The sequence below is a fragment of the Centroberyx affinis genome, unplaced genomic scaffold (assembly GCF_046629955.1).
Source record: "Centroberyx affinis isolate AG114_WGS23_722 - 3 ecotype Tasmania unplaced genomic scaffold, CSIRO-AGI_Caff_v1 ptg002952l_1, whole genome shotgun sequence".
Taxonomy (NCBI): domain Eukaryota; kingdom Metazoa; phylum Chordata; class Actinopteri; order Beryciformes; family Berycidae; genus Centroberyx; species Centroberyx affinis.
Genome location: NW_027281067.1, coordinates 19,550 through 38,385, shown reverse-complemented (window position 1 = coordinate 38,385; position 18,836 = coordinate 19,550). Strand labels below are relative to the sequence as shown.

The following is an 18,836-nucleotide window of genomic DNA, read 5'->3' as shown; positions in this document are numbered from 1 at the left end:
TACTTCCAATGTGTTGATACACCCTCATAAGTTATATTAATAACTTAACATTGTGCAGTTTTATATTTTATATTATATGAAATATGGTAAAAGATGCCTTCCAGCTGTGCTGATAATTCCATTAATGCACAGCTAGTCATGATTTATTTCTTGCCATGTCAACTTTTGTGTTAATCAGTTTTCTATCTTTCTTGTTTTATCCTGGGTTTTTTTATTCTTATGTATGCTCACTATTTTGAAGAAAACCTTTTAGACAGTACACATGTGTTGGTAACTGCTGTATAAAAACCATAACACTTTTAAGGATGTTATGGCAAAGAATACCCTCTTGGGTTTTATTCTTATGACGGAGATTTTCATGTAGTAGTTACCCAATATTATTGTACACTTACAACAGGTTTCCACAGGTTAAAGCTGCACTAGGCAAGACTGTAATAAAAAAATGAAAATACACTCGTCTTATCAACCTGAAACACAAAGTGTGGCTGCAACAGAGCGTCCCAGAGAAGCTGTAGATTCATCCTATCTGTCCAAAAATTTAAATTCTGCTTGCGGCTACGGTCACTGGCGATAAATCTTCTCGGCTTAAAAGGAAGTGACAAATCGAAACGTATAAGAGTGAAATCCAAAACTGGCCGGACCTCTGAAGAGAGCGTAGTTCTGAAGTCTTACAGCTCTCTCGCTCTCTAACCTGCAGCTTTACCCCGCAGGTTAAATGAGCAGAACAGGGGCGGAGTGTGTCTTACCCAGTGATCCACAGCGCGCTCCACATCCGCCTCGGCCAGCTCCGAGCCCTCGTCCTCCACCACAAAGGAGATCCGGTAGAACAAGCCCTCTGCAAATGAAGAGGAGCGGAGAGACAGAGAGAAAAATACTTCGGTCTCAATTTGGCACAGGCTATTTCACAGACTTAATGGAAGACATTTTTGTATGTTTTTTTTTTTGTTTTTTTTCTGTGCCACACAGCAGGAGATGAATCGAGGGGTCGGAAGTAATCAAGTTATGTAAAAATCCAATTTTACACTGTAAAATGATGAGGGGAAATGTGCTGCTTGACAGATAACAACAGCAGAGAGAGGGAGAGAGCCGTCATTTTGCTTCCCTTTCTTGGTGAATGGGACAGAAATGGCTTCATTTCAAATGTGTTATGAATCAGAATGAGCGGCAGGAGAACATGCTTCTGCCCACTGCAGCAGTTTAGAGATGTGTATGATATTATGATTATTATATTATGAACATCTCCACTTTTGAGTAGGATTTGTTATTTTAAAAATGTGTGTGTGTCTGGTCTTACACCTCACACATTTGTGTTACTTTTCAACATAACATGAGAAGAGTTTCATCCCAAGACACTATATATCAATTTTGGAAAAATGTTACCTGAAATTCATCAGTCAATATTTCAGAAACACAGACGATTATATCCCCAAAAACATAAATATTTTGTAAACAAAGGCCTTAAGGTGACTTGTAACTTTAATCGTAACTCATAATGTGCTTTACTTTCATGTAAGAGCCGTCAATCATTTCTGAATATCTCCTTTTAGAATGAAACTCTTCATATGTTAACAGCAACACATGAAGACGTTCATTCCAGAAAGCTCTATGTGTAATTTTTAGGAAAAAAAATGTTGAAAGCTTTCTTCACTCAGTAGTTAAAATATAGATGACTCCATCTTCAAAACCGATTGTATCTGCCAGGCAAATGTTTAAAAAAAATAGCTAATAACTCCATTTAGCCCCAAATTAGCTTTCATTTCACATCAGCAATCATTTTCCAAGAGGGGGGGGGGTTTGCTACTTTATTTTCAAATAGTTGATGTCTCATTTTGGAGCACATCTCCAAATCCGAATAACATGTGTATAACCTGCTGTTATTCACCTGTGTTGAAAATAAAGTGTGAGTTATCCCACAGCAGATACACAAATGTGTTGAAAATCATCATTTTTAGTGTTTATGAGACCCAAGCAGAAGGTGCTGCTGATGTTTCTGCTGTGATGGGGCGTTCTGTCTCCTGCTATGCCTCACAGTGGCAACTAGGTGGCGCCCCGGTCTCTATAATTGTTAGTAGGAGCTACAGTACAGTCTCTACTCCATCAGCTCTGGTGGGAGACTCCGCTAGCTGCAGAACCTGAAGTCGTATTTTTTCTTATGAAGTTTAGGGAGCATCAAAGATTTGGTACGTTCAAACAGTCGGCTGGACTTTACAGCAGTCTGTAAAATGGAGACGAGTTGCCTGTTAAGTTATTTATTGTCAGACTGTGATAGCAGCAGAGCAGGACGTCTCGACCACGAAGCTGAGGTGATTGAGAGAGAGAGAGAGAGAGAGAGAGAGAGAGAGGGAGAGAGAGAGAGAGAGAGAGAGAGAGAGAGAGAGAGAGAACAGCAAGAGGATAGCAGATTTGTAGATACAAAAAAGGGAATAGAAATGAGAGAGAGAAGGTACTACCTAAGTCTAAATAATGTAGAAACAGAGAGATGAGAAAAAGAGAGAGAAAGATAGAGAGAGGTAGATACTAGAGAGTGAGAGAGAGAAAAGAGATAAAAAAAGAGGATTACAGATAGGTAGAAAAAGAAGGGAATAGAGAAGAGAGAGAAGAGGTAGAGGTAGAGAGAAGTCTTTCTCACTATGGTAGATAATGTAGAGATAGAGGTATGAGAGAGAGAGAGAGAGAGAGAGAAGAGATAGGTAGAGCATAAAAGAGAGAGAGAGAAAGAGAGAAAAGAAGAGAGGGAGAGAAAATCCAGAGATAATTCACCGTTTCAACTACAAGTACCAGACTAATCTACTGCAACGTGATTGGACAAAGTTCTACACTCCATGTTAATGTCCTATACCCGGCCTGGAATCATGGAGAACCAATCAGCGGCCTCCAGCAGAAGAGGGGACCCGCCCATTCACCTGATTGACAGCTAGATCCACCACTACTGTACGGGCAGCAAGCTACCAAAGCTAATTATTGACGAAAACCAACTATTCCACTACTACACTGCAAAAACCATTCACCTGAACAATCATTTAATCATATTCAGTCGTAAAATCTGATTATTTTTAAAAAAACAAGTGACATAATCTGTGAACTGGGAAATTTCACTTACACTACCAGTCAAAAGTTTGGCCCCACCTGATTGAATGTACTATATGTTTCATTCTCTTAAAGCCATTTTGATCTAAAAGCTTCTGCTTAAACGCTTGAAATTAGTTTCTTAGACAAATATAAATAGTGAAGTTGATCCTATGTATGAATTTCTTTCCAAAGCCTTTGCCTTTCCATCAAGGCAAAGGGCGGCTACTTTAAAGAATCTAAAATATAAGATAGTTTTGATTTAACACTTTTTTGGTCACTGCATAATTCCATTTGTGTTATTTCATAGCTTTGATGTCTTTACTGTTATTCTAAAATGTGGAAAATAGTAAAAACAAGGAAAAACAAGTGTGTGTCCAAACTTTTGACTGGTAGTGTTTTACTGAATCAAGCTACAATATCTTGTGATGAGTCCAAGCTTATGTCACTTTATTACGTCATCAATAAAATAAGATTTTAAGACTCAATCCTAGTTGTCGAGATGAATATTTTTTACAGTGCAAGCTACTGTCATTACAGATAATCGTTTTTTTGTTTTTTTTTATTCTCTACTTCTACAGTTGGTGTTACTGCATGACATACTGTTCCCCGATGACAGTCCACACAGACATGTAAAATGAAAGCGATGTTTACATTGGCATGGCAACGCGGGCTTGGCGGCGAAACCCACGGTCGTGGATCCGGGGGTAGGGCGCGCCGTGGCCTTTTTGAGGCCGCCGCCGCCGCCACCGCCACCGCCACCACTGAGAGTCGACGTACTGACAGCTTTGAACGGAGCGATCGGTGAGGAGGATGATGATGATGATGAGGAGGAGGAGGAGGAGGAAGAGGGGTTCTCTGTGTGAATAAAATGGTGAGCATCGACGGCGACAGGCGGCGTATCTCTGTCTCTGACATCGTCGCTGCGCCCCGGATTCACACCGCTGTGCGCCGATATCGCTGAACTCTGATTCCCGCTGTGATCCGACACGCTCGAACCGGAGCTCACACCGGGCTTTGAACCCGCTGCGTCTGGCCTCCCCGATCCGCTGCTCTGGGACGCCGCTGTGCTCGCCGCGTCCGTCCGCGCTGTGGCGTTTGTGGCCTTTGTGGCGTTCGTTACTCCAGTCACAGCGGTCGTATTCGGCCTCGGGGTGATGAGGGATGAGCTGTGTTTAGGGGCCGGCGGTGTGTCTCCGGTGTGGCTGTCGCCCCGGGGAAGCGCCGGCTGCTCCAACCCAGAAACGAAGCCTCGATCTGGGGCGGCAAGAGGTGAGCCGGTGGGGGGGATCTGGAGGCCGGGGGCGGAGGGGCGGGTATTTAGGCCAGCAGTGTGTGTGGAGTTGAGAGGAACTCGATAATAATTGGGTTCAGAAGTGGAGCGAGGGGGAGTAGGTTGCATATTAAGAGACACTGATTGTGCTTCTACATTCACACTGTCGTCTGTTACAGAGTCCAACAGCTCATCCAGAGTGTCACTGTGGTTGGCAGAAGCCGGTCCCACAGCAGAGGAGGGATTATCCCAATATGCAGCATCGGAGTGAGTTTTCGGAACAACGTGCGCAGGGTCAAATAAAGCATGTGAGGGATGTGAGCGTTCTCCAGCTGCCGTGAAGTTACTCGAGGCCTCAGGACCGCCGGTAAACCCGGACGCGTTCGCTCTCTGCTCCGGTAAAGCCTCCTCCTCCTCCTCCTCCTCCTCCGCCTCAAACACTTCAAAGGGCCGAACCGGCCGGCTGAACAGGGCAAAGCTATCCGACGGCTGGACCGATTCCCACTGGCCGGCAGGGATTCCGGAGGCTCGGTCGAGAGGTCGTGATTGGCCGACCGTGGAGGATTGCCGGAATGTCCCTGGTGATTGGGTAATCGGGTAGGCGGAGGGCGTCTGGGAGGATTGCGAGCGGCCGGCCGGAGGGGATCGGGACGCCGTGGGCGGGTGGAATGCGGCAGTCGGCCGCGTGGGCGAGAAGGCGCCAATCCCCGCCCCGGCCGCGCTGGCAGGCTCCGCTGGCGGTGCCACCCGGGCAGCAGAGGGAGAGAGAGGAGAGAGGGAAGAGGGGACGGAGGGAGAGAGAGGGAGAGAGGAGACGGCCGCGGAGGGAGAGAGAGCAGGACGGGCGAGGGAGAGAGGAAGGTGAGGAGAGGGAGAGGAGGCTGCGAGGGAGGGAGGAGGGGTGAGGGAGGGAGAGAGGAGGGAGGGAGCGAGGAGGGAGGGAGCGAGGGCAAAGGAGGTGAAGTGGGACAATAGCTGCCTCTGCTGTCCAACGCCAAGCAGTGTGTGTGTCGCTCCAGCAGTGTGTGTGTGTGCAGTGTGTGTGTGTGCAGTGTGTGTGTCCGGCTCCAGCCTGTGACTCATTTCTCGCTCCACACTCGCGGCTGCGTCCAAAAACAGAAACTCGCTCGGGTCCGCCCGCGCTCCCGAGTGTGTGAGCGTCTGCGTGTGTGTGTGTGTGTGCGTCGGACGGCCGGTGTCTTCCGCGTGTGTGTGTGTCACGCCCGAGCGGTGCGTATAATCCGGCCCCGAAGCATGCTGGGGGGCGGTGGCGGTGCCAGGCCGTGGCGCCCGGCTGACAGATGGATTTGCCGACGGGGAAGCGGGGCGATCAGATGCGTGGTCATGGTGTGCGAGGGCGTCGAGTGTGTTTGAGCTCATGGTGTGTGTCCGCGAGACCCCGGGGCGTGTGTGTGCGCCCGCGGCAGTGTGTGTGTGCGCCAGGCTCTCGCCGTGTGTGCGGGAGAGTGTGTGCTGCGCCCTCCGCGGGTCGCTGTCGGAGCCAGGGCCGACAGTGTGTGCGTCTTGCGATCCGGACGGAAAAGGATGAGAGAACAGAACAGGAGAGTTTTCAGCTACAGGGGCAGAGGGGGACGAGGAGGAAGATGTCGCGGTTTCCCCTCCCTCTATTATCCGCCGCGTCACCGCGGCAACCTGTGTCACCGCGGCGATCTTAAGAGTCTCTGAAGAGGCGGCGAGCGACGGGTTGTCAAGGCGGTGAGAGAGGGGACTCAAAGTTGAAAGGACGAGGGAAGAAGAAGAGGAGGAAGAAGAAGCAGAAAAGTGCAAAAGTTGCGATCCGTCTGTCCGATCCGTACTGTTTTGTCTGGGTTGTCGGAGCGTGTCGAGCGGCGAGGGCAGAGCCGGGGTGCGCTCAGAGGTCCGACCGGCGGCTCTCGGCTGTGATGTAGAGCCAACTTCAGACCGATGCGCCGCACGTGACTCGACAGGCCGGGTCGGATCAAATATCCCGCCGAACTCTCTCTGATCAGACTGAACAAACCACCGACTCTCTGACAGCCCGGCTGCATGAGAGGAAGGCCACAAAACCACCGGCGAGTCCAGCTCAGGGCCAAACAAATCCAAACGCAACCTTGACGGACTCAGCTGCATTTGACTCTCTAAATCAAGTCCGACTGCCGCCGAATCGGACGCCAAAGACTCCTCTGATAACCCTGAGGCGGTCGGCTCAATTTGACTCGCGGAAAAAACCCCAATCGAGGCGGTTAATGGAGCCGACCGGGTATTGAGGACGCGATTACCCCGGGAGGAGGTCGACCGACTCCTGAGCGGCTCCGTTAAGCGGTTGGAGGACTCTGTGGCGGAGGGTAAAAGGTAAGCAGGAAGCGGCGGGCCATCGAGAGCCGGCGTGTAAGACGCAGCCGGGGGGGGGGACGCCATCTCGCCCTTTGTCATCTCAAAGTCCCTTTGAAATGACAGAAATGAAGGCTGAAAGCGCCCGCTATTTCCGTCCGCCTCCGCCGGCCGGACGTGAGCGGAATCGACAACGCTTACCGTTTCTAAAGGCTCACGCTGGGCCTGCCGGGAGGGGGAGGGGGAGGGCGAGGGGAGGGAGGCGGAGGGAGGAAGAGGAAGAGGAGCGGTAGCGGTGGAGGATGAGGAGGAGAGGGGAAGGGAGGCTGACGTGGGGAAAGCAGCAGCAGCAGCAGCAGCAGCAGCGACCGGGGAAGAGAGGGAGAGGGAAGATGAGAAGGCAGATAGAGAGGCGATGGCGGGAGAGGAGGTGAAGGGAAGAGGAGGTGGAGACGGAGAGGGGGAGAGGGGGGACGATGAGTAGCGAGGGATGAGGGGGGGAGAGGAGGGGAGAGCGTGAGAGGGATGAGAGATTTCCGAGAGAACAGGAGGAGGAGGAGGAGAGGAGAAAATCGAAGGTCTGGGGAGAAAAGAGCGTACAGATGAGTGTATGTGTGTCGATTCGGGCCGGTGTGCGAGGATTTCTATGGCTGTATGTATGCCTGCACTTGTATATAAATAGTCAATGAGTCTACTTCTGGCCACTGTGGATTCTACATCACTTCCAGCACTGTGTGATTCATACACAGCACTGTCCTGTGGGTACGTGAACTTCACAGAAAGCGAGGAAGAGGGCTGTGCCTGTGCCGTTTCCTCTCTGAGCGGCGGGGCGTCTACCGTCCGCATCTCTTCCTGGACTGGAGAAGGGGAGGACGTCGGCGCGGGGGAAATCTCCTCCGCGAGAGAAGCGGAGGAGGCGAGCGGTGTCGCGAGGAAAGACGGGGTCGGCTGCGAGGTGAGGAGGAGGAGGAGAGGTGAAAGGGGGAGAGGAAGGAGGAGGGACGGTGCAGGTTGGAAAGTAGACGTCTCCTCTGGCTGAGTGGCAGTTTGTGTGCGTAACGTATAGGAACTTCTCTCTTGCATTCGCCCACTCGGACTCACACTGTATAAAATGCCGTGCTGCGTTTGAGCTCCTGGAAAAGTCTGAGGAGCGGTCGGCGAAGGAATCAGAGTTCTGCTAATGTGCGTAACCGTCTCTGCCATCGAACTGCCTTCTGATTGGTTCAATGAAAGCTCCCTTCCTGCTTCGAAGCCACTCAGCAGGCTTCCAGTGTCATTGTCCAAGTGCAGCCGGGCGAGCGAATGTTCATTCCCTCCTTCAGAGCCGATCGGTGGGGGCGCGGCGGCGAGGGCGGCGCCGTGAGGCTCTGATTTGTTGAATTTGTTGTTTCCTGCTTCCTGGCCGCCGATCGAGGCCGGGCTCTGCGGCTCCAGAGGCGGGACGGTGGCGGGTTCATCCTGGGAGTAGGCGGAGTCAAACTCGTACAGGCTGAAGGGCGCGCCCCCCTCGGCGAGCTCAGCCAAATCGTACACAAACGACTCAGTTCCCGACGCGTACTCATCCACCAGCGGCTCCGGAGGATCGGTCCAGTTACCGACGGCGACCGTCCCGTTCTCCTCGCCGCTCACGCTCAGCGGCGACCACTGCGGCGCCGCAGGCTTGTTCTTCCTGTTACTAAGCGACGACGATGGCGACAACAACGACGATGACGACGATGACGCCACGGCTGCCGCTCCCACCGCCGGGAAAGCTTCCTTCAGATCGAATTCCTTGTCTGCCTGTTGCCGTGGAGATGACCCCTGTGACGTGGGTGCAACCCCTAATTCAGGAAGTAGTTTGGAGTCGGTGGCGGGTGGCGATGTGGTCGTAGTCGTCTCCTTGTCGGGAGCAGGGGGGGGCCGTGTGATGAGCGGCTTGTGGGAGGAGCTTGGCCGAGACGCAGTGTGTGTGCGACCGGGAGTGTGTGTCGCGTACATAAGCCCTGATGCGTGTGTTGGGTCTTTATTCCCAGGTGTGTGTGTGTGCCCAGCGGTGTGTTTGAGTCCACTTCTTTGTGTCGTGTGCGCGGGCCTGGCTGTGGATTTGAGTTCAGGTGATTTGAGTTCAGGTGGAGGTGCAGCGGGTTTGGTGACGTGAACCGGCGCTCTGGGCGGGGCTCTGGTGGCGACAGGGCGTCTTCCTCCCTCCGGCCTCTTCCTCCCCGGCCAGATCAGAGGGGTAGAGATGATACCCAAGGAGGGCTTGGAGCTCCGATGTGCTTGGGGCCGGGGGTGAGAGGCTGGAGGTCTTGGGTGAGAAGCTGGAGCCAGGGCTGGAGGACCAAGATCTGGAGATAACATCCTGGGTTGATGCGCTGGAGCTGGGGGACTAGGGGCTCGGGCCGGGGGCCTGGATGGAGAGGCTGGGCCTGGGGCTCGGAGGCCAGAGGCTGGGCCTGGGTGATGGGCATGTGACCTAACTGAAGAAGCTGGAGCTGGAGCTGGAGCTGGAGCTGGAGCTGGAGCAAGAGCAAAGGTGAGGGACCGCCGGTGAGGGGCTCGACCAGGACGGGCAGCTGATGGCAGCCTGGTTTGTGAGGCTGTGGGGGCCGGAGGAGCTGGAGGACTGGGAGCTTGAGAAGCAGGAGATCCTGCAGCAGTAAATCCAAAGAGTTTTGCCTGGGGAGCGGCTTCACCAGCAGCCAGAGGGTCGGACCGGGGGGCAAGGTGCTCCGGCTGCTGGGGAATAACTAGGGTGGCAGCAGCAGCAGCATTGGCGGCAGCTTTGGTTGGAGATCTGGAGGTCTCCTTCACTGTCACCAGAACACAGCACGTCAAACCGGACGCCATTTTGGTGAAAAAGGAGGTTACAGATTACAAAAAAGAATATAAAAATGTTTTCAAACAAAACACTACTACACAATGCAAATTAAGGTGCAAAGCACTGAGTATCCCAATGTACAAGCTGCTGAGAATATCAAAATCCTGACACCTTGACATGAGGCAAACCAGTCCAAAATGATTTTATTATGATTAGCGTTAGTATAATGAAACCGTACCTTGATTACGAGTAGCTTGTTAGTTAATTTGTTTGAGAAAATACACAATTACAGGAAAAGAAGAAGGAAAATGGAAAGAAAGGTTGAAAACAAAAAAAAGAAAGAAAAAGAAAGAAGGAAATACAAACTAAAAACACCACAAAATGCTATATTTTTATATTCTGTTCCACTAAGGTTGAATAGAACAACATCTACACAAGATATACAGTAACCACATGAAGGGAAACCAAACCAAGAAGAGTGTTTATATGTCTATGTTAGCTTGTTTTAATGATTACATCTTGTTGGTGCAGAGAAGTGAGAAAACGGTAACTGTCGGTGCTGATTACTAAGAAAGCTATACATCAGTTAATAATGATAATATTAATACAGTGATAATATTAAGTGAAATATGATTTAAGATCTGTTTATTCATGAAAGAGGTGGTCTAATGGTTGCAGAGGATCACTGGTTCGAAACCTAGCTGGGAAAAACTTCACCTCCAAACTTTGCAGGTGAGAATGTGTGCGTGTTGTATGAATGTAAAGCAGGGCGGTGCTGTAAAAAAGCGAATCTTCCCTGGATAAATGAAAGCATAAAAACCTCATTTACAGGCTTGATAGCACAGGAAGACTGTGGGGGGAAGTGAGAAAACAGACAGACGAAGGTGAGCGGGAAGACAAAGAGGGAAATAAAACTTGACAGAAGGAAAGAAAGGCTTATTTACAGTAAAGAGAAATGAACAAAGAGAGAGGGGTGTAACAGTGAGGCAGCTGTTGCAAAGCCTTAATGTAAATGGGACAAGGCATGCAAGTGTGTGTGTGTATGTGTGTGTGTGTGTGTGTGTGTGTGTGTGTGTCTTACCCTGAGAGGAAGCAATAGTGACAGCTGTGTTAGTAGCTGGATGGTTAGTAGTTGCTAACAGCAGCGGAGGAGTCTGTGCTGGAACTGTTAGTGGAGAGGAGAGAGGGAAGGAAGAAGAGGAAAGGAGAGGAGAGGAGAGGAGAGGAGAGGAGAGGAGAGGGGAGGGGAGGGGAGAGGAGAGGAGAGGAGAGGAGACAAGGAGAGGAGAGGAGATCAGAGGAGAGGAGAGGAGAGGAGAGGAGAGGAGAGGAAACAAGCAGAGGAGAGGAGAGGAGAGGAGACAAGGAGAGGAGACAAGGAGAGGAGAGGAGAGGAAATGAGGAGAGGAGAGGGGGAGGAGAGGAGAGGAGCGGAGGAGGGGAGGGAGAGGAGAAGAGACAAGGAGAGGAGAGGAGAGGAGAGGAGACAAGGAGAGGAGAGGAAATGAGGAGAGGAGAGGAGAGGGGGGAGGAGAGGAGAGGAGAGGAGAAGAGAGGAGAGGAGGAGGGGAGGGGAGAGGAGAGGAGAGGAGAGGAGAGGAGAGGAGAGGAGAGGAGACGAGGAGAGGAGAGGAGAGGAGAGGAGACGAGGAGGGGAGAGGAGAGGAGAGAGAGGAGAGGAGAGGAGAGGAGAGGAGAGGAGAGGAGAGGAAACAAGGTGAGGAGAGGAGAGGGAGGGGAGGAGAGGAGGAAAAGGATGGATTGAAGAGGAGAGGAGTCAGAGGAGATCATTGTATTCTTAGCAGGAGTTAGCAGGAGTTGTTTTAGTAACGCTGCTTTATTAGCAGAATGCAAAGCTTTCAAAGAGGATTGACTGATTACAACGACTATGTTAACATGTATGGAGCAACCCGGTTACCGGCCATACTCTGATTAAAGACTGTTGATTAAAGACTGTTTGAGTTAAACTGTTAACATGAGCCTTTGATACCGAGATTGAGTCTCCCTGCTGCCACACAGTACGTGAGCAGTTTAACACAATATTCCTGTCTGCAGATAAAACGGTCTGCCAGCAAGAAAGCATGAAAAGACGCGGCTGCCAGCTTCCCCCTCTCTTTGACTGAGGAATACTTCAAATACATGGGAAATAAATTATCATTCCAATAGTAATAGTTGTCGAATGCGCTGCTCGCTGCCATGTGTTTTGCTGACATGAAAAAGTACCCATAATGCTGTGTGGGTCTGAGTTTGAGCAGACAGACAGCAACAACCTAAAGTGAAAGGAATAAGATATTTAATGTACCCTGTTTAATATGCAAGTAAACCAGGAATTTTAACCAGGTTTCTCATAATCAGAGTATGAGCTTAACTGGATTGTTCTAACCCTGTTATCACGTTTACATAAGACGATATAAAACCGGGTTAAGAACAGAATTCTCCATGCATGTAAACACAGCCGATGAGGTTCATTAGGCTAAATTTACCATGCAAAAATGCAGTTTCAAATGTTGAGAACATCACAACCAAAAACTATACCCATAAAAGCTATTAAATTATATGCAGTCCAAACCCTTTTATCGGGTCAGGAGATAAACTTTTACTTTATTTTTCTCAGTTTTACTGCTCACACAGTTACTGCTATTTTTTGGCTTTGCAAGGCCGTATTAATTTGCAGCTACTATTTTCCCCAGGTCGAGGTTTTGGCAGCACTGTGGGGCCTGTATAGTTCAGGAGTAGAGCATAATAACACTGCCAGGGTTAGAGGTTCAATTCCCAGTGTAGCTCAGATGGATCCTTTTAAGTCAGAGTTGACATAATGATGAGAAATAACTATGAAACTGGAATTTTTCACCCTCTATCTTTTAAATATTAACCGGGAGACAGGGTTAGGGGTTCAATTCCCACTTGGGTCACCCCCCGTACTAAAACTGTATACACTCATGGTAGTATAAGGCACTTCCACCCATATGTATGCTAGTCATTCTTAGCAGTGGCTCGGCTCTTACCATGCGCTGTGTGGTTAGTAGCTGGGTGGTTAGTGGTAGCAGGTGAGACAGTGGGCCTGTCACTGGCTGGCTGTTGGGCTACAGGGAGGTAAACAACCACAAAACAACAGTCAACTAAACACACACATGCTGTATGTCCAGTACGTGAGCAAGTTGTTCTTGTGTAACACCTGTATGAAATGGAAAGCTCCTTTTTTTTTTTTTTTTTGCCACCGCTGACCCTGATTGTTAATCCTTTGGACGTGTGTGTGTGTGTGTGTGTGTGACGGGTGTGGAGGTGGGTTGGGACTAGGAAAAAGGGAAATCATGTATATTATTTTTATAATATAATTTCTAATCTAATTTGCAATAATTCTGTCTACCATTCAGATTTTTTCTCATGGAATATGCAAACAAACAGCTTCGAAGAAACACACATTCAGCCAGTAATATGTGGCCAAAAAATGGTTTTAGATTGAGAGTTTGTGCTGTTTAGTTACTCTCTCAAAATGCAAAGCTGGAACTCTTAACCTTAACTCCTAGCTTATAATTTTCATTTTAGCTCACCCTAACCCTAACCTTTACCTTTAGCTCACTTATGTCTCATGCCTAACCTTAACTCTAAAGGTGCTATGTATGTGTAGCATGTGTTTCTCAGTATTAAGAGAAACACAGTACCCTTGGCGATGGTTTTGTTTGTTTACGGTAATTATAACAATGTCTCAAAATTGATGTTAAAATGCTACACAAAGCACTTTTAAACAGAAACTAAGAGGAACAACAACAATTTTGGCCAGAATATGAAATCCAACTAAGTTCTACCTTCTGCCTTCTTCTTGATACAGAAATATAGCTTGTAATGTCGCTAATTCTACTTATTGCACTTATCCTAAGTTGCTGCAGAGAGCCTCAGCTGAATGACTAAAATCTAAAAAATGTATGTAGCGGCCCTGTCCTGCTCTCAGTGAGGTGTGTGGTGATGAAGCTGTTGCCCGGACGATTCACGACCCGTCACGAAGCCATGGAAACCCTGACTAACAACAACTACCTGTCTGTGGAAAGTTCCATCCTGTTCAAGGTTAGCGATGCTCTTCAAACTCTTTTTTTTTTTTTCACACATCCATATATCTACGCGGACAAAAGCGTTGTGCATCCACCATACATTCAGTCACACACATACGGATCAAGTGAACAGTTGAATAGGAAAGGTTTCAACAGAGAGTTTTAGCGTCTCGTGGTCTATATGTGGTTTCAGAGACCTTTCTACACCACCAAGAAACATATTCTGGGGGAGAACACTGACTGTACAGACTGTATAAACACAAGCACAAGCACAAACATATAAAGCAATTATCTACTGTATATAAGTGCATCAGCAGCAGAGCTATTGGACTTATGTTTGGTGATGAAAAGAAATCCACTGCTTTGTGTTCTCTGCATTGCTTTGCACTTTTTAATACTACTACTATGACTACTACTACTAATAATAATAATAGTATTATAAGAATAAGATGATGATGGTTATGATAATGCAGATGATAATGAAGGGGATGGTGATGATTATTATTATTTCCATGAAATTCTTGACAAAGTGCTTAATATAAATGAACACCAAAACAATTTATCTGAAGAAAAAAGACAAAAACAAAATCGTCATTACATCAGTCATCAATAAGACAAACGGGATAGCACAAAATCTGAACGCTGACTTCGGAGTTTAGCTACTGACAAACGGTATAGTTACGGTTAGCTACCTTACCAGTCGGTGTGCTGGTGACTGAAGCAACGTTAGTGGCAGGAGACGCGGCGGTAGCAGCGGTGCTGGAGGCGGTGCTGGTAGCGGAAGGCTTAGCTGATTAGCAAAATAAGTCGGCAGGTCAGTGACGTTAACACAGAACACACAACCACACTGTGTTAATGGGATGAGCTTCGAACCCGTTTGGTAAAGGGAAAAAATCTCAAAAGTCTTTCTTTGATTCAGAGAAAAAAATGTTTGTGTGATCAAGGAAAGCCTTTTGGAGATGTCGTCCCCAAACTGGGCTTCCCAAAAGCATCTTGACATCGAAGTCACTTTGGTTTCACATTTGCTTTGTTTGTTTTTAGCTCGCTCATTCCAGTGTGCGTTCACAAACAGGCAAAGTCATGCAGCCCTACCAGTTGGTATTATCAGGGTTCCTACACATTTTCAATTAAAAAATTCCATACTTTTTCCAGACCTTGATTTGTTTTGAAGATTTTGTCTGGTGTTCAATATGATTTACGCAGATAGACATCTTGCCCCTGCTAACTAGGTCATATCACTGTATAGATGAAGATTGTTCTTCACAGCGACAAATATCTGAATATGTGAGATGATTGGCAGGGTTCCTACACGGTTTCCATTTTAAAATTCCATATTTTTCCCAGACCATATGTTCTTGACTGGATTTGATTTTGGTGGGTATTTGATATAATGCATGGTGACAGCGGCTGGGTAATAAGAGCGTCCCTCTATCTGAACATTATTCTTCACATCAACAAAAACTGTGGACTCAAAGTGGCTCTACAACAACATAAAAGCTAGAATTATGTGTGTATCGGACCTGAACCGCAACATTTTCCATACTTTTACAGACATTTTTTCAAATTCCCAAACTATTCAAGAGCTGGAAATTATCAAATTCATTTTTAATACTTTTCCAGACCTGTGTAGCAACCCTGTATTATCAATAATAATCAGTTAATTTATCACTTAATTTCACTTAATTTATCACTTAATTTATTCTGCATAGAGTTGACAGTGTAAAACAGGACATTTCCATGGCTTATCAATATAAACAGGAATCTTACATATTTTGTATTTATTAAACTTACTGGGGGAAAAATATTCTGTCACCTGGGTGCACACAGGTTGCATGCATTTAACTGAATTTGAATAATAGCAAAAAAATAAGCATTTGTCTATTTTTATATTAGCTGGTTAGCAGGTGACATGACTTTAGAGCTGACTACAGGCTGCTGGGACCCAAAATGAATCTGCCTTTCTTATGCTTATCAATGCATCTAACACAGAGAGCAAGTTGAAGATATCAAGAGTTCAAGAGACTAAAGATAACCATATCATTTTTCTGTAGTCATAATAACCTTTATAAGAAACAGTATATAAGAACAGTTCATAAGAAACGGTTTTGCTTGCAGCAGTAGATTAAAGGCTGACAAATGAGTATATAGTCAAAACCCAGAGGAGGAGGTGGGTTTACACCATAGAAACAGGAGTATACTCTCCACTACCCGCTGCTGCTGAGTACATTCAGCTCCTGGAGCGGCTGATGCAACTGTTTGTGGAGTCACACTGAGCTGAGCGTACCGAAAAAAAAAACAGATATGTTGTTTCAGAGTTGTTTCCAGCTGAACCACAAGAAAGCAAACAGAAAAGATCCAGTGCGATTTCACCAAAACTCGCCTCAGCATTAAATGACATTACAACATGAATTATTTGTTCCATCACAAGCCAATCATGCCAAGAAGGTGATTTTCATGCTAAGATGGTTTCAGTAAACTAGAGCTAGGGTTAGACTGATATTTATTGGTTTGCCGATATTGGCCTTTTATAAAAAATTGGACATCGGACAGTCAGTGTCATCCACTTCTGATATGATGGATATGATGCGATTTGTTTGATTATATATTTATTGTAGAATTGATCAACACTACACTGGTTGCCTATGGGAAGCCTTTAACCAAAATTGATTGTAGTGCCACATTTTGATTGGATTCAACACAAGTAGTACATGAGTATGTTATAATTATAAATTGTCAATTATTATCCTGAGAGAGTTTTAGTGTCCCATGGTCTAAATACAGTTTTGTAGGCATTTCTACTGTAACAAGAATACAATTCTGGGGGAAAAACATAGAGAACTCACATAAAAAAAAAAAAAATGTTGGCATGAAAATGGACACATTTAATGATATTAACAGATATCAGGAGCATCAATCCAAAAATATCGGTATCAGCCTTCAAAATCCCATATCAGTCAAACCCTAGCGAGAACATTCCAGTTTGTTCTTTGTGGTTCATGGTAAGGTGCTGATGGGGAACAAAGCAGTGAAGCAGATGAAGCCTTACCAGAGGAGGAGGAGGAGGAGGAGGAGCTGCTGGAGCTGCTGCTGCTGCTGATGCTTGGGGTTAGAGGCATGCTAGTAGTAGGGATGATGGATGGAGATGGAGTGATGGGAGGGAGGACTGGAGACGACAAATCAAAGGATACAGCACAAACAGAGGGACCACAATGGAAACAAATGGTTTTAATGCTGTCAGGTGTTATGCGTTGGGTGCAGATATGGATATTTCTAACATGTTCATCTTCTTCAAACATTTTTACGCGCTCAGGTGTCAGAATCCACACGCTGCACCATGCTTGTTTCAGAAAAAAACAAACAAAACAAAAAAAAAAAAACATCATAGTGGACTAGTATTGGTCAGAAAGTCTTCACTATCGCCTCAAATTAAGACTTTAATTGAACTGCATACTTAAAACTACAAGAGTCCATTGAGAACAGCATTGTCCCTTGTTAGAAAAAACGTATTATCCTAATCAAAAACCCAGAGCAGATTTTCACACATGCCTGGGAAAATCTGTTCACCGCCACAACTTTCCAGATGGAAAAACTGACAGCGGGGGTTAATTGACTAATGAAAGATTTGATGAACTCATTTCACAGGTTGGTAGATAATATTTATCTAATCTGCGTCCTCCTGAGTCAAACACATTCATCCCGGACCCAGAAATAGCTGAGTCTCCTCCCAGACAGGTATATAATGAATAATAGAGTTGAACGCAAGGTGCAATCGAAAAAGTAAAACAGCTTTGAGCAACCTTTTGGGGTCCTCTAAATCAGTGGTTCTCAACGTGGTGTCCGGGCACCACCAGGGGTCTTTGAGGGGGTTCCAGGGGGTCCCCAGAAAATTGACAAATTATTCTACTTCACTATTATTTAATTTACAAGAAGTTAACAGAGAATGTAAAGGAATTACTATTTTGATCATAGTTTCACTGTTATCTCTCTACCTACAATACAGACAGTCATGGAGTTCTGGACAAAATCATACCGAACAATAAAAATATTCTCAGATTTGGGTCCGAGAGACAAAATCTCATCAAATGGGGGTCCGTGGCTCTAATGTGGACTAAATTAGGGTCCTTGATATCAAAAAGGTTGAGAATCACTGCTCTAAATGTCAACCAGAGGATTCCTTAAAGAAGCCTGTTTCATAAAGGAATATAACCTTCTTCAAAGAACCACTAAGGAATCTTTTTTCTATTGATAAACACTAAATTACAGCTTTGACCAACCTTTTGGGGATCTTTAAACATCAACCAGAGGGTTCCTTAAAGAAGCCTGTTTTTATAAAGGAATAAACCTTCAAACCTTCAAAGAACCACTAAGGAATGTCTTCTCTGTAGTGATGAACCCTAAATTACCCATTAGCTTAAAAGCATTGTGTCTAATAGGGGACTAAAGTGAGCTTTGAAGCTTGAGTGTCTATTGACCCAACCACCCCACAACTGATTTCATTATGGGCTACAAAAGGCAACACACCATCAATTGATCATTAACTTAACCATCACAGTTTATCAGCACAGCGGCTGAACAAAATCAAAGAGCATCATGACTAGAAGGACAAGCAGGAAAGGGAGGACAGAGGTGGAGGAACAGGAGCATGAGGTGGAGAAGGAGGAGGAAGGGGAGGGTAATCAAGAAGGAAAAAGATGGATTTGGAGCGGAAAGAGGAGGCATGAGAATGAGGAAGGAGTGTGAGGTATCATATCGTATCGTACCGTATCTTTCCTTCCATACTACACAAGGAGGGAAAAAGAGGGAAAGAAGCTCAAGAAGATCAAGAAGATCAAGAGGAGGTAGAAGGGAGGTGGAAGGATATTAGGAGGACGGGTTGCACAAGGAGGAGGGAGAGGATGAGGGTTGCTTACCGTGGGTGGTGGCATTAGTAGCATGGATGATGTTAGTGGAGTCAGTGGATGGGGTGGTGGGAGAAGAAGAGGCTGGTGGTAGCGTGGTAGGGGTTGGGATGAGAGAGAGAGAGAAAGATGAGAGAGGATGATGAATGGTTGTGAAGCTGGATGACGACACAGTGCAGAATTATCAATAGTACCAGGTACAAATCACGTAGCATGTAGCACAGGTGTAGAAATACTTTGTTCCAAGAAGCTCTTTGTATTTTCTCTCTCGTTTTCTCACAAAACCATGACAAAACAATCGCAATCACGCCCAAATTCATCATAAAAGGTAGATATAGAGGACATGAGATGAAAATCCAAACAAATGGCTAATGTTGTTAGCCAAAAAAAAAAAAGCTGAATCTTCTTTGTTCGTGTTCCTTTATGTGCTAGATGTGATT

At 46.5% G+C, this 18,836-nt stretch overlaps 1 protein-coding gene across 1 annotated transcript in view; it reads right to left on the bottom strand.

The window, feature by feature from the left end:
* The window catches only part of adgrg6 (adhesion G protein-coupled receptor G6), a gene marked incomplete at its 5' end in the record, with an annotated part of 77,947 nt that overhangs the window by 39,897 nt on the left and 19,214 nt on the right, over positions 1-18,836 (bottom strand). The window contains 2 exons of the mRNA XM_071536852.1: positions 747-835; positions 16,545-16,661. Coding sequence (XP_071392953.1) covers positions 747-835; positions 16,545-16,661 — 206 coding nt within the window. The remainder of the gene's footprint in view (positions 1-746; positions 836-16,544; positions 16,662-18,836) is intronic.